Source organism: Artibeus jamaicensis, unplaced genomic scaffold, assembly GCF_021234435.1.
Source record: "Artibeus jamaicensis isolate MK-2021 breed Jamaican fruit bat unplaced genomic scaffold, CSHL_Jam_final contig_1410, whole genome shotgun sequence".
NCBI lineage: Eukaryota > Metazoa > Chordata > Mammalia > Chiroptera > Phyllostomidae > Artibeus > Artibeus jamaicensis.
In genome coordinates this window covers 1,283,396-1,297,823 of record NW_026521281.1, presented here as the reverse complement: position 1 = coordinate 1,297,823, position 14,428 = coordinate 1,283,396, and the positions used below count along the sequence as shown (strand labels likewise).

The 14,428-nt window shown below is 51.4% G+C and overlaps 1 protein-coding gene across 1 annotated transcript in view; it reads left to right on the top strand.

The window, feature by feature from the left end:
• The first annotated feature begins 1,087 nt into the window (after positions 1-1,087).
• FGD1 (FYVE, RhoGEF and PH domain containing 1) overlaps positions 1,088-14,428 on the top strand; it is a 39,178-nt gene continuing 25,837 nt past the window's right edge. The window contains exon 1 of the mRNA XM_037153752.2: positions 1,088-2,132. Within this exon, the coding sequence (XP_037009647.2) occupies positions 1,826-2,132 (307 nt within the window). The 5' untranslated portion in view covers positions 1,088-1,825. The remainder of the gene's footprint in view (positions 2,133-14,428) is intronic.

The following is a 14,428-nucleotide window of genomic DNA, read 5'->3' as shown; positions in this document are numbered from 1 at the left end:
CAAATTCTACCAAAAAGTCAAGTAAGATTACCTCTGAAAAGATTCTGTTGGATTTAGTGACACAGGCCATGGCGGACCTTGATGAGAGAGCAGTATCAGGCAAGTGGTGGAGGCAGATTGGAGTGGGTTGAAAGATAAGTGGGAAGTGGGAAAATTAAGACAGTTAAGTGTAGGCGACTCTTTTGAGAAGTTTATAGAGAGGAGAGGGAGGTGATTGGAGAGGGAGACTTTGTGGTAATTGTTAATTTGCTTTTAGATGGAAGAGACCTGAGTATGTTTAGATGTCAATGGGGAGGAGCAAGTGACAGGCTCTGTACATTTGGTGGCAAAAAGTCAAAAACTTCCTTTTCAGTGACTTGTGTTTCATCTGTGAAGTAGGAGGTGGGGTCATCTGCTGAGGATTAGGGGACAGATGGAGAAGTTAGATGTTTGAGGAGAGGGGAGGTTAAAATGGCTCCTAGGTTAAAATACATAGTAGAGTTGTAGATCAGCACTGAGGGCCTGGTAGAAGCTAGGACCAAGAGTTTATAGTGGCACAAATCTGTGAGGTTGGACAGTTTTCTCCAGCATGTTTAGCTGCCTGGGTACAGGCATGGAAAAGGCGGATAGTTGGTCTGTATGAAGGTTGGGATGTTGCCAGGGGTATGCGACAATCCTGGGAACTGAGGCTATTGGCAAGAAAGGAGCTAAGTAAAGGACCATGAAGTCTGGTCTGAGCACAGTGAAGAATATCAAAGACAAGTGCTCTATGAGCCAATCCATAGGGAAACTCTGGAACATATGGAAAATCTTCTGGAAAAGAGATTGAAGGACAACTGGAGGGAGGAAGACCTCAGATGAGACAGAAAGGCACATTTAGGGAGTTGAGCCAGGAGACTTGCCTGTATGGGACTAGGAACGGATGGGGAAGGCAGGCTGAGGGGGAATTTTCAAGGGAGGGGGAGGAGGGACTTGGAGGCGGTCACAGCCAGAAGCGAGGCGGCCCCCACTGAGGGGGCGTGGCCAAGCCCCAATCCCGGGCTAGGGGGCGGGGCCCGGGTAACTGGGTCCCAGCGCCGCTGTGCCTGCGGCTGTCTCAAAGACAGCTCTCGCCTCCCCACCCCCCTTCCCTGGGCTCCTTCCCGCCCGCCGCACGGAGATCCAGGCTGAGGCTGGGGAGGACGGTGGAGCCGGGCCGTGGCCTCTCCCTTGCACCCACAGCTGGAGCATCGTCCGGAGGGATTGACTGAGGGCGAGCCCCGCAGTCCAAGCTCGAAGCGCACAAGCGCGCCCCCCGCCACCGCCGTCCTCTTCTCCCTCCCTCCCCTCCCCTGCCCTCCCCTCCACCCTCCAGCCTCCGCTGCGGCGGGAGGAAGAACCCTTTCCGACCAGCCCGGGGAGCCCAGATCGATTCCCATTCCGGGAGAAAGAAGAGACCCCGCTCTCCGAAAAGACCGACTCGCCCCGGGGCCTCGGAAGTGGCTCGCCGCCTGTAGGAGAGCCCGCGCCCAGCGCAGCCCCCGACCCTCACCCGGCCGCTGCTGCATAGACAGCGCTCCCCAGCGGGCCCCCGGCCCCGCTGAGCCCACTCCCCGCGCGGGGCCCGGGCCGGCGATGCCTGGCACGGCAGCGGCGGTGGCCGCGGCTGCTGCTGGTACTGCCACCGCTGCCACGGCTGCTGGCCCGGGCCGGGGACTCGAGGCTCCAAAGTGGGGCCGAGCCCGCAGCCCCGCCCCCCGAGCCTGAAGCCGCTGCTTTGCCGGGCGCCGGGCCTCCTCCGCCCGCGCCTCCACCCCGGGAGCTGGAGCCAAGCGGGGAGCCCGGGCCCCGCGCCCAGGCCCGGACCATGCATGGCCACCGAGCCTTGGTGGTCGCCGGGCCTTCTGAGCCTGAACACCCGACCGTGAACCCCCCCGGCGCCGCTCCACCAGCCTGTGCCGACTCGGACCCTGGAGTCTTGGAGCCGGGACTGCCGGTGCCTAGGGACTCAGGCTTGGCTCTAGGCGGACCCCAGGATCCCCAGTTTGTCGGCCCCTCGGACGCCATCCTCGGCGCTACTCCAGGCCCCCGGGTCTTGCCCTGCGGCCCCAGTCCACAGCACCACCGGGCCCTGCGCTTCTCCTACCACCTGGAGGGCTCGCAGCCCCGGCCTGGTGAGTGATTGAGAGAGCATGGGAGCTCGGCCACGGGCCTGGTATTGGGAAAGGGTTCTTGTTCTTGGGTTCTCAGAGCTCCACCTCGGGCCCCTCCACCCCAACCATTCGAATCTTCTCAACCTCCAACCTCTTCCCTCCTTCTTAGGCCTTCATCCAGTCCTTTCAACCTCTGTCCCCCGTCTTTTCTCTATCCTCTGTGCCCCCTCATCCCCTCCGACCCCCTTCTATCTGATGAGGCTAATGGGAGAGCGAGCACTCCAAGAAAAAGGGACAAGGCTGCAAGGCAGTAAGGGAGATTTGGTTGGTGAAACGGTTTGTTTGGGGGAATAGGAGAAAAGGAGTCCCCAAATTGCCAAGTGCCTACATTGTGCCAAGCACTGGGCTGGGTGCTTTACACGGGTTCTCATTTAATCTTCAGGAGCCTCCTGTGAAGTAGGTATCATTAGCCCCATTTCGTAGGGGAGGAAACTGAGGCTCAGAGAAGTTAAGTATCTTACCCAAGGTCACACAGCTAGTATGGAGTCAGGATTCAAAACCCGATGTATTTGAATCCAAAGTCTGTGGTCTGTCTGCTTCCCCCAAACTGAGGTTGGAGACCATGAAAGTAATGCCAAGCCTTCTGCTTATGTGATTTTCTCCTGTACTGGTCATCAGCTCTGGAGTAAGAGTGGAAAAAAAGAAGGATGGCGAATTGATCCAAGGTTGGGGTTTTGCCAGGTGTGTGTAGGAGGAGAACAAGGGAAGGATGGAACAGAAGGTGCTGATGAGAGAGAAAGGTGGAAGTCAGCCTTGGGAAGGCTGGAGGGGCTGGTGGGTAGGGAGACAGCAGAAGGGTCAGGCCAGGTAGAAGCCAGTTGTAGCACAACTGGAGAGCTACATGGCTGCATGGTTATGAGGAGAAATCAGGGTGCTTGAACTTGGATTTGCAGAGATGGAGCAGCTCTTGGTCAGGTTACAGACCATTGCTTGGAGAGGCCTTTGCACTGCACAGACCTGAGTGTCCGAGGAGCCCAGCAGGGCCTCCCCGATCTGTGGACATCCCCCTAGGTGAACCTGAGCTTAGTATCCTAAATGAAAAGCAGTGCATGTCTACTGGGCTACACTGACAGAGTTGTTAAGCCTCTGCGGGCCCTCAGGGCTCACATCCCAGGCTCCACAGGTTTTGGGGATTGTAGCCCAGCACCAGGTAGCAGTAGTGAAGTATAAAATGCAAACAAGATGGATCCTTTGCTACTGTTATAACCTTGGTTAGTCATAGAACCTCTGGTAGTTTTCAGGGGTTCCCTCAGTGTGGTTTAGAGATATTCTGCTGACAACAGGCCTTTAACCCCCTGACCTACATGTTGCTCCTATCATTTTTTAAACTCCCCCTGATAGACACCATTGTGGAGCAGACTCATCCACTTTATTATTACAGCACTTGCTTCCAGATCCCCAAACATGCCACATCCCACCTCAGGACCTTTGCATCTGCTTTTCCACTATGCCTGGCAGCTCCTCCCCCTGCTTTCCACTTGCCTCGTTCCTCGTCTTTCAGGTCTCAGCTCAGATGTCACCTCCTCCAGGAGACCTTCCCTGGCCACTTTAGGTAGGGCCACTTGTGGGTCTCCATTGCAGTTGCCAGTGTGCTACCATCCTCGTACTTTGTACAGTCTGTACTGATCTCATCGTATGTGTCTTCTGGTTAATTGCCCATCTCCCTTCACTGGAATGCAAGCTCCGTGAGGGCAAGGGGATTGGATCTGCTTTGTTCATTCTTGTATCCCCAAGACTAGTGCAGTGCCTGGCACACAGTAGGTGCTCAATAAAGCCTGGTAGAACAGATGACTGAACAAATTCAAAGGGAGCTCATGGTAGACCTTCAGTAACTATAGTTTAAGAGAAGGACAATTGAACTCCTACCCTCCGCACGCTCTTAGTCTGCAGCTCAGTAGCTAAGCAGTGTCTACAGCACAGGTCCCTGGGCTCTGATCAGTATATGGTGCTAATTGTGAGTTGCCTTCCCACTCCACCAATCCTTCCCAATTACCCATCACAATACCCACCCTGAACCACTCCCCTCCTCCCTGAAAAAGTTTCCAGGATCCTTTTCCCAATGGAGTCCCTGCCTATGTAATTGGTGGTTGTCTTTTTTTTTTTTTTTAACTCCAAGATGAGGATTGGGACTAAGAAGGTTGTCAGGGAAAGATCTGGCCTCCCATCCAGCCATTCATAACTGACTCACTGTGTGACCCTGGGTGAGTGATTTCCTTTGTCTGAGCCTCAATTTCTTCATCTAGAGAATGCCATGAGGCAGCTATGAGATACTGATTGCAAAGCCTGCAGAATGAAATAATTTAAAAAATATATATAGGAGAAAAACCTTCTGAAGAGGAGGTGAAGGAATTACTCAGGCCTGGCAAGGCGGGTGCTGGGCCATGTGATTCACAGCAGCATGGGGCATGAGAGGCCTGCCTCCCCCACTGCCCAGCCAGCCCAGAAGTAGGCACAAGTGACTTGCTTCTCCCTCCACAGCACTCGCCTATAATTGGCCTGGAGAGGGCAGGGTTGGTGGTTGTAAGGGGTGTGTGTGTGTGTGTGTGTGTGAGAGAGAGAGAGAGAGAGAGAGAGAGAGAGAGACCTGAGCTTCAAGTATTGAAACATTTTAGTCCACTTGGAAAGACTTCTGTGTGCCTGCCGACTTCCTCTCTCAGACTGCTGATGCCTTTACTGAATTGTCATCCTTAGGACTAATTGGCCCATCCTGGGCAGAGGGGCTCTTTAAAATATTTATATCTTAATCATGTAAAGGGCCTTGAATTGATTCGAAGTGCTTTCTCTTTTAGTTACCCTAATTCCTGGTGTGGTGGGGGCAATCATTTATGTGTGCCCATTTCCCAGATTGACAAAGCCTACAGCTTCATTGGGTTCCCGAGATAATGCAGTGAGATGCCAGAGAGGGCTTTGAGGGAGTCAGAAAGGACTTCTCAGGTGTGGGCTTGCTCACACAGATTTTCGGGGAACCCTACCCTATTCCTCAGAGTGGAGGCCTAGAATATTCTTCCAGATGTTAAGGTGAAGTGGTTGCTTTGGGTCTGACCCTACCAGTCAAAAAAAAAAAATAGAGTTGCACCTGATTTTTTTTTCATGGGTAGCGAAAGGACTGAGCCAGTGGAAGGGTGCAGCAACAGGGGCTGGCTCCTTCTCATTTGGAGCTGGGGGCATTCTCAGAAACTGCAGGAGTTAGAATTGGAACTGGAAAAGCCCTAGACACCTTCTGGTTCTGGGTTTCCCAAACTGGGTGAGCATCAGAATCACTTGTTGGCTTTGAAAAAATAAATGTGATTCCCAGACTCCACCCCAGAGCTCCAGAATTTTGGAGTTGCAGCCCAGGAATATATTTTCAAAGCTCCTCAGGTGATTCTGATGTACAGCCTAGAGCAGGAACCACTGGTCAAGCCCACTTCCCAGTTGGAGTGCTGGGGGCTCTGAGAGGTTTACCCGTGAGTCCTACAGTGAGTCAGTATCATTAGGACCCAGAGAATGCATTGGGCTCCCTTCCAAGGCCCTCTCTGTGGGCCTCACTCACTCCCAACCCCAAAAGGAGGCATGGAATCTAAGCTACAGAAAGTGAGTCAGTCCCTAACCTGTATACACACCAACACTGGCTGCCTCAGTTTACCCTCTATGCCCAGCTCTCATGAATGGCTACCATTTGGCAGTTCAAGCTGGAAGGCATTTGCGGTTCTGGGACTCTAGGCAGAGGAAGCCCCGGCATCAGCAGTGCCCAGAACAGAGCCTAGTCCTAAAGAAGGGCTCTGGGGGTGCGGGCGTCAGCTAGGTTTATAGAGCTAAGAGGAACATGGAGGGCAGTTTAAGTAGGAAGTTTGGTGGGAGCTGAGGCACTGAGACACGGGGCATACTGGGGACTGGGGCTAGCACTGGGAGGAGTGGAGAGATAAGGCTGGCAAAGGCACTTCATGTTGAGAGCAATGCGGAACCCTCGAAGGGTTTATTAAGCAGGGAATGACATGCACAGATGTGAGTGTTTGAGAGATCCTGATAGCTGCATGTGGAGATTGGATGGTAGGGGTGCGAGAATCGGATCAGTGTTGTGGGGCGTTGCAGTCATCTCAGTAACAGGTGATGGTAGCTTTGGTCACAGCAGTGGCAGGTGAGGAGGATAATATCTGAGAGATGTTTAGGTGCTAACATGGGTGGCCCTTGGTGTGGTGGCTTGGATATAGAGGCCAAGGAAGAGGGAGAAGTCCAGAATCAGTCTGATGGGTAGTGGTGGGGCCATCTACATGTAAGAGGAGGAGCAGGTTTGGAGAAAGATACTGAGTTGTATTTGAGACATGTTGAGTTTGAGAGGCACGGGGAGGAAATCCAGGTGGAGGTGGCCAGTAGGTTTGGAAAGTTCAGAAAATAGGTGTTGGCCAGAGATATTGGGAGCTCTCACCACACAGCCAATCATGGGGACTCACCACCCACGCGTGCCATGGGGAGAGCTTGCATGGTTCTGGGAGCCAGTCCTATCCTTGAAGACTTGGATAGCGAGGTAGCAGTCACCCTTGCTTGGATGGATCATTCATTACCTGCACATACTTTGCCTTAGAAATGCCTTGGGGACAGTTTTTAAAGGATATTTTCATAAAGAAGAGACCCATTTCACATACAGCCGGGGTAGTGGCTATTGCAAAGAACTGAGGGAGTCACACATTGATAAAGTCAGGTCCTGTGGCTCCCTAGATGTTCTCCCTGTTGAGAGCATCCCGAGAAGCCGTAGAGGGAGGCTGTTCACGGTAAGGAGAAGAGGGGACTCATAACAAGAGGGGAATCTGCTGGGGATTTTTTGGAGAGCAGCAGTTTGAGATTCCAGGGGAGCATCAGAGAAAAGACCTAAATTTTCAGCTGGGGCCTTCTAGATAAACGCAACAAAATGTAAAGACTCTGGGAAGCTGGGAAAAGAACCTGCCCAGGCAGGACGAAAAGAATTGAAGTTTCCAAGTCGCAGATGGTTGGCATCCCGTTCCTAGGTGCGTCTGTGCCTGGGTCAGGGCCCAGCTGGTGCTACCTGGTGCCTTAAGGGGGCGTGGCAGCTAACAGTTCCCCAGACTGACTCAAAACCGTGCCTTTCCAGGGGCCAGTTAGCTAAATGCCTTAGGCAGATGTGGAGCTGGCCAGACACTGGCGGGGTGGGGCTAAAACCTGTCTGGATGGAGGGCAGGAAGCACAATCTGCCATTGGCCAACCCCACAGAATTAAGTTCCCTCATCTGGTGAGAGCAGACATCCTAGCATCAGTGAGTCCAGCCTCTCCAGTCTCCAGTACCCAGTTCCTTAGACCTAGAAGGTTATCACACCTCCAAAAGGTGTCTGGAAACCCACACAGGGCTGAAGACAAAGCTGCAGGGCAGCAGCAGAATAAACCTCAACCCTCCTGGCTCTGCCATTGATTCCCTGAGGCTTCCTTTGTCCCTGCAGGGCCTTAGTTTCCCCATTGTAAGTCATGCATCCCATTTGTCTGGCATAGTAGTGTCAATATATACTTGGTGAACACTTAATTACGAGTGACAGAGAGGTCCTGGCTGGTGTGGTTCAGTTGGTTGGAGTTTTGTCCAATAACTGTAAACAGAAAGGTCACAGGCTAGATTCCCCGTCAAGGCACAGGCCTAGGTTGCCTGTTGTTTCTCACATCAGTGTTTCTCTCCCTGTCCTTCTCTCTCTCTTTCCCTTTCCCTCTGTCTAAAATCAAGAAGTATGTCCTCAGGCAAAGATTAAAAAAAAGAATGACAGAGGGAAGAAAGGAGGGCATTTCTTCATTTCACAAATGTTTATCGAGTACCTAGTATTTGCTTGGCCCTGTGAGAGGTAATGAATGGACACTGAGGCAGACACAATCCCTATCCTGGTGGAGCTCCTTTCTAGCAGGGGAGACAACCAAGTCCAAGTGCAAATGCTGCAGGAACATATGAGGAGGGGGCGGGTAAGGAAATGAGGACACTTACATTGAGACCTGAAGGAAAAATGGGAGTCCGGAGGTAGGAAGCAGAAAAGCCGTTCGGGGCACTGGAACGACATGTGCCAAAGCCCCAGGCGGAAGAGAGCACTTTCGAGGAACAGACAAGAGGCCATTGTGGCTGGAGGGTGGGGGTGGGGAAGTGTTCCTGAGCTGGGCCTTACTTGTCCCCATGTGCAGGAGTTTGGAGCTCACCCTGGAGCCAAAGCAAAAGGAGCCCTTCACAGGGCTTGCAGGAATTGAAGGGGACTGTGTTTTCACAAGCTGGTTGTGCTGTTGAGAGTGCCTTGTAGAGGGCTCCAAGGATGGCAGGGAAACCAGTTAGCCTGGAGTAGAAAAAAATTGATATGGATTATAGAGCTACTAAGAAGTCGAGTCTGCAGGATTGGGGTCTGGCTGTATGTATGAGTTGAGTTGGAGGGAGGAGTGGTGGAGAAAGCCCAGTCTCTGGCTTGGGGAGCTGGGCGCATGGAGGTGCCTGCCATTCCTAGTTAGGGGAGGCAGGAAGAGAAGCCATGCAGGGGCTGAGGTGGGGGTGTGGTTTAGGGTGCAGACTCTGAGGAGCCTAAAGACAAGGGCATCTAGGTGTCCGATAGGCATCAGCTGTGCCCATGCCGGCCCCAGAGTAAGGCAGGGAGGGGTATGAAGGGCACAGGTGTGTGACTGAGGCCCAGAGAGGGAGGGAGCAGTAGGTTCTGCCCAGTGCTGGAAGCTTCCAGTCTTCCAGGCGCTTCCCCATGGCCTGTGCATGGAAAGGGTTAAGTCATGGACGGAAGGAGCCTGGAGAAAGCGGGAAAGGCAGGACTGGCAGGGCTGGCCCCAAGGAGCTGCAGCTGGCATAGAAGCCCTTCCTCTGGGCCTCCTAGGCCTGCACCGCCGCCCACACCACCGCCTTAGCTTTACCTTCACCTTCCCTGCTCCCCCTGCAGCTTCAGCGGGCTCCCCTAGGCGGGGCCTCCCCGCCTAATGTGTTCCAGGTGTGGACACAGCCCCTCCCCCCCCCAACCCTGGGGCTGCCGGGAGCTGGCAGGGAGGGTGTGGGTCTCTCACTGTGCATCTCTTAGGGGCTCCAGCCTACAGATCATCTGACTGCTGTCTCCAGATAATTCCTTCAGAGATCTCTGTACCCCATGGCTCTGGCAAAGTCAGGCAGTGGCGAGAGCCCCCCAGATCCAGCCCTGACACTTTCTAGCTTCATGTGATCTCGGGCCAGTCACCTCACCTCTCTGAGCCTCAGTTTTCTCATCTAGAAAATGGGGTCATTTTCCCACCACCTAGGGTCGTTGTAAGAAATAAATGCCACAGGTAAAGCCCTCAGCACTCATCATGGCACACTGTAGTCATGTTCCATAAATGGCCCTGCCCTTTTGGTCCCTGCCCCTTGGCCTCTCGGCCTGCATCTCTGCCTCCGACTCCCTTCCTGTCTTCTCCCTCCTCATCTTTGTCCCAGCGTCTCTCTCTTTCCTTCATAATCTCTGTTTTACCAACCCTGTATTTTGACCAGGCCTCTGGTGAGATAGGAAGGGAGATGGGTGGGTGTTGGGGTCCCTGGGGTTACACACAGCAGGGGTCACAGGAGCCATCTCATAGTGGCTTTGTCCTCAACCGGAGGAAAATCCCAGCCAGCGTGGCAGTCCCAGCACTGGATAATTACTGCCCCCAGTGCTCCCAGCTGCAGCTCCACTCCCTTCTCTTCCTGTCCTCTGAAGTCCCCAGCCCCTCCCGGGGGTGGAGCAACCACCCCCATCCTTCTCTGGCCTTAGGTTCAGAGACACAGGGAGGAGGTAGCCCAGCCCTCAAGGCAATCAAGCAACCAGAAGAGGGAAGGGCTGCCTGTATTCTCTTGTGTCCGTATGGTGTGTGCGTGTGTGTGCATGAATGCACACATGTGCCTGGCTGTCTTTTTCCCTGTGGGTCAGGTTTTTTTATACCTTAACGTTCTTGTTTGTTTGTCCTTGTGTGTTTGAGTATGTCTGTATATCCATGTGTGTCTTTGAGTCTGTATATGTTGTATGTTCCCATATGCCTAGGTGTGTATCCCCTCAGCTCTGTCTAAGCCCCTGGAGGTTTCTAGATATGTCTTTGTATGTAGATATTGTGTATCTGTGTGTGTCTCTGTGCCGTAGTCTATCTCTGTATACTCCCTAATATCTTGGTGGCGGTGGTCGATGTGTGTGGGGGGGGCGGTGCCTGCCTGTCTTTTGGCCTTTCCTGACCCTTCCTGCTGTGGAAACTTCTTGCAAGTCCAGGCTATTTGTTCACTGTGCCCTCAGACACACCGTTCACCTCCCCAGGTCTAGTGTCCACACCTTTGCTCACTTTTCTTCCCTTGCCTGCGGGACCATGCTCAGTCAGTCCATATCTGTAAAAACACACCCATCCTGAACAGCACAATTCAAAAATCACCTCCTTTAGAAAGTCCTCTCCCCACCCCCCCAATGTGATTCCCCCCCAACTCAGCAAACATTGACTGAGGATGTGCTCTGTGACTCTGGGCACAGGCAGACTTGGGATCAAGTCTCAGCTCACCCACTTCTAGCTGTGTATCCTCAGGCCATTGATTTTGCTTCTCTGTGCTTCAGTTTCATTATCTGTAAAATGGAGCTAAGAGCGCACAGGCTTGTCAGCTGGATGCCATACAGGGAAGCATCAACACAATGCCTGGCCCAGAGTAGGTGCTCAACAAACAGTTGAATCCCCATACCTTATATTCTCCATTAAAAAGTGAACATCTTGCCCTGGCTGGTGTAGCTCAGTGGATTGAGTGTGGGCCTGTGAACCAGAGGATCGCAGTTCAATTCCCAGTCAGGGCACATGCCTGGGTTGCAAGCCAGTTCCCAGCAGGGGACACACGAGAGGCAACCACGCATTGATATTTCTCTCCCACTCTTTCTCCTTCCCTTCCCCTCTTTCTAAAAATAAATAAATAACATATTAATTTTTTTAAAAAGTGAACACCTTAAGTTCCAGAGAGTTCTGAAAGTTCTTGTAAACCCCTGCTCTCTTCTCCAGGTGTCCTGCCCAGGGCAGATCGTGAAATGGACCAGATAGAACAAAAGGCAGATTCTAGTTCAGGAAACTGCTGACAAGTATTGCATGAGCTACCTCCCTGGGCCTTCTCTGATCCAGGGGAGACTTGGTCTTCCAGGGATGAAAGAGAAGGCCTCCAAGGCTGCCACCCAAGAGGTACAGCACATAAGATAAGACAGGAGGTAAATGGCAGAGGTGGAAGGGTCTTTAAGGACCATCTAATTAAGATATTGCAAAATAGCGGCTTACAAGTGGCATTTGACTCACATGTTTCATTTGGTCTATTCACTGTTTTTTTTTAAATCGGGGGATTTCGCATTAAATTCTGGATTTCTCATTCTCTCAAAATATTGAAAGATCTGAAAATAAATACAGGGCCCTGTTACTTCAATGCAACAATTAATTAGATAGAGGGGAGGAGCTGCAGTGCATATTTTAGGAGAGGCATGTGCCTCTCCAGTTTACCCTAATTCTCACCATTCCCTCTTGCCTTACTGTCCCATTTGACAGAAGGGTCCTCACTTTACAGAAGGGTCCACACTCAGTTGGTCCAAAGGTTGTGGGTTATTGTTAAGCTGATTAACAAAAGGGTCCACACTCTATAGAAACGTCCCTCATTTTACAGAAGGTGTCTCACTTTGCAAAAACGAGTTCCTCCATTTTAGAAAACACTCTTCTATTTTGTCAAGGAGTCTTTTATTTACAAACAGGTCACCCATTTTACAAAAGGGCCTTTATAGAACTCTTCCTCACTTTACAGAATGTCCCCCTGCTTTGAAGGAAGTGCCTCCATTTTATAGAAACTTCTTCCCTTTACATAAGGCACCTTCTCTTTATCAAAGAGACCTTCATCTTAAAGAAAATTTCTCCATTTTGCAGGAGGGAACACTCTGGGCAGCTCCTTACTCGCCAGAATGGCTCCCACTTTCCAAAAGTGCCTTCCCTCTCTAGAAGGCAGCTTCATTTTTCTGCAGGGTCCTTATGTTTCAGAAGACTGGTCTGCTTCAGGGAAGGAACCCTCCAGCTACCCACAGGGTACCCCTGCACTTTTCAAACTTGACAGAGCTTGGTGTCTGAACTTTCAGAGAACATCTGCCAGGTCAAGCAAGGTCTGGGAGCAGTCTGGCCACAAAAGTGTAATGGTGCCTCTAGACTGGACCTCATGTTCAAAGGGCAGATGGGAAGAGGGGGAGGAGCTATGCCTTTATCCCTTCTTTTCTTCATCAAGCTGAGGGACTCCCCTGCCCCCCATTGAACTGGCTTCCTAAAAGGCACTTTCTTATTTGCTGTTGTTCTTTCTTCTCCACACCCTCTGTTCCCTTTCCCCAACCCCACCCCACCCCCAGGAATTCCAGCAGTCCCTGGGGCCTACCTCTCAGCCTGAAGAGGCAGAGATCTGGGCATGCACTGGGGATCAGAGGCCTGAGTGCTGGGACCGGTCAACCCACATTAGCATCTCACCATTTCCTCACACTGAGGAGGGGCACATACATTCTCTTTATTTTGCAAATGGAGAAATTGGGGTCCAGAGCTGTGAAGTGACTCCCCAGATCACTCAGGAAGTTAATGGCCTGGCTGAGGTCCAGTCTGAGGCCCTATTAGCTGCCTTGAGATTAAGCCAAGCCTACAGCTGGGGAAAAAAAAGAGAGGGGGTGCTTCTGGCTGGGGAGGGGAAAAGCCAGGAGCTGAAATTCCCAGAAAGAGCTGAGGGAGAAGCAAGAGCTGTTTCCTTTGGGAATGGGCCACCAGAGGAGTCCTTGTCCTCAAACTCAGTTACAGGGTAGACCTGCTCTGCCAATAAGCCCAGAAGCATGTGCTCAGGGAGCCTACCAAGCAGGGACTTGCAGCAACCAGAAACAATTTTTGGAATGATTTTGCTATTTCAATAACAATAAGGTGTCATGGGAAAATTCAAAATGTTGTTATCTTTTTAACACTACTTTCAGAATTTTGTATGGGTTATAGCTTGGACTGAGTTTGAACTGGGGGTGGGGGAGGAGGAGATTAGGCACCATTGTGTTTTCACTGCCACCTGATTCTAGTAGGAATCCCGCCCCAATGTGAGGAGCTGTCGCTGGACAGTGGGACTGCATTCAGTGTCCGTCTCTAGGTGGTTTGCTTGTGTTTCTCAGCGTCAATGGCTTCGTGTTGTGTTGTGGCCTGTGGGTTTACATATCTGTGTGAGTAGTTTCATGTCTTTGTGGATGTGCAGTTCTGCTGGCTTTCAAATTTAACCCGCATTGCTCTGTGGATAGGGGGTTACTATGCCCTTTCCCTTCGTTGTCTCATGTACTCTTAAAACCAGGGAGCTGTGATTGCTACCCTATTTTCCAGACATGGAAAGTGACGCTCAGATAGCTGGAGAGGCTTGCGCAGGGTCACACAGGTAGTAAGTGCAGGTGTTGGGATTTAACTGGCATCTGTGTGACTCCTGAACCAGCAATTCCTAATGAAGGTGTTGTGACACCTTAACCCAGGCAGTGCAGTCGGCAACTGTGATCTCGCCATTCATCTTTGGAATAGCCAAGTACCACAGGTTTTTAATCATTGACTTCGTTTATGTTTCATTTTGTGTTTTAATCCTCACCCAAGGATATGTTTATTGATTTTAGAGAGAGGAGGAGGGAGGGAAGGAGAAACATTGATATGAGAGAGAAACATCAATCAGTGGCCTCCATATGTGCCCCAACTGGGGATTGAACCTGAAACCTTTTGGTGTACAGGACAGTGCTCCAACCAACTGAGCTACCCAGGGCTATTAACTTTATTTTTTAATAAATAAGACCAGAGTCAAGGTTATCCCTAAAATAAAGGTCACCCTCGTGAGTATTCAGAAGCACACAGTGCAAGGTAATAGCACCGAGGCCACAGTTTGCCTGAGGCCTAAGTGGACAAATGTCCAGGCAGATCTGGCTCTGCTTCATTCACTCGAAGCCCTCATTTACTAGAGTTGCTGGAATTCACCCAAAAAAGTAGTGTTAGATTTGAATTTCAGATACAATTTTTAGTATAGCATAGTAAGTTTTTAGTATAAGTATGCATGAGACATGCTTACACTAAGAAATTATTCCTTGTTTTCCTGAAATTCAAATTCAACTGGGTAGCCTGTATTTTATCTGGCCAACCCGTGGCTTCCTCTCCCTCCCCTGAGCTTCCCTAGGCCCTGACCTGCTGACTGCTTTGCACTTACTGAGCCACACTAAGCTTCTCCTGAATGAGAGTCTCTTGTCTTTGAGATTGGGAGCTCACTGAAGGTCAGGGTC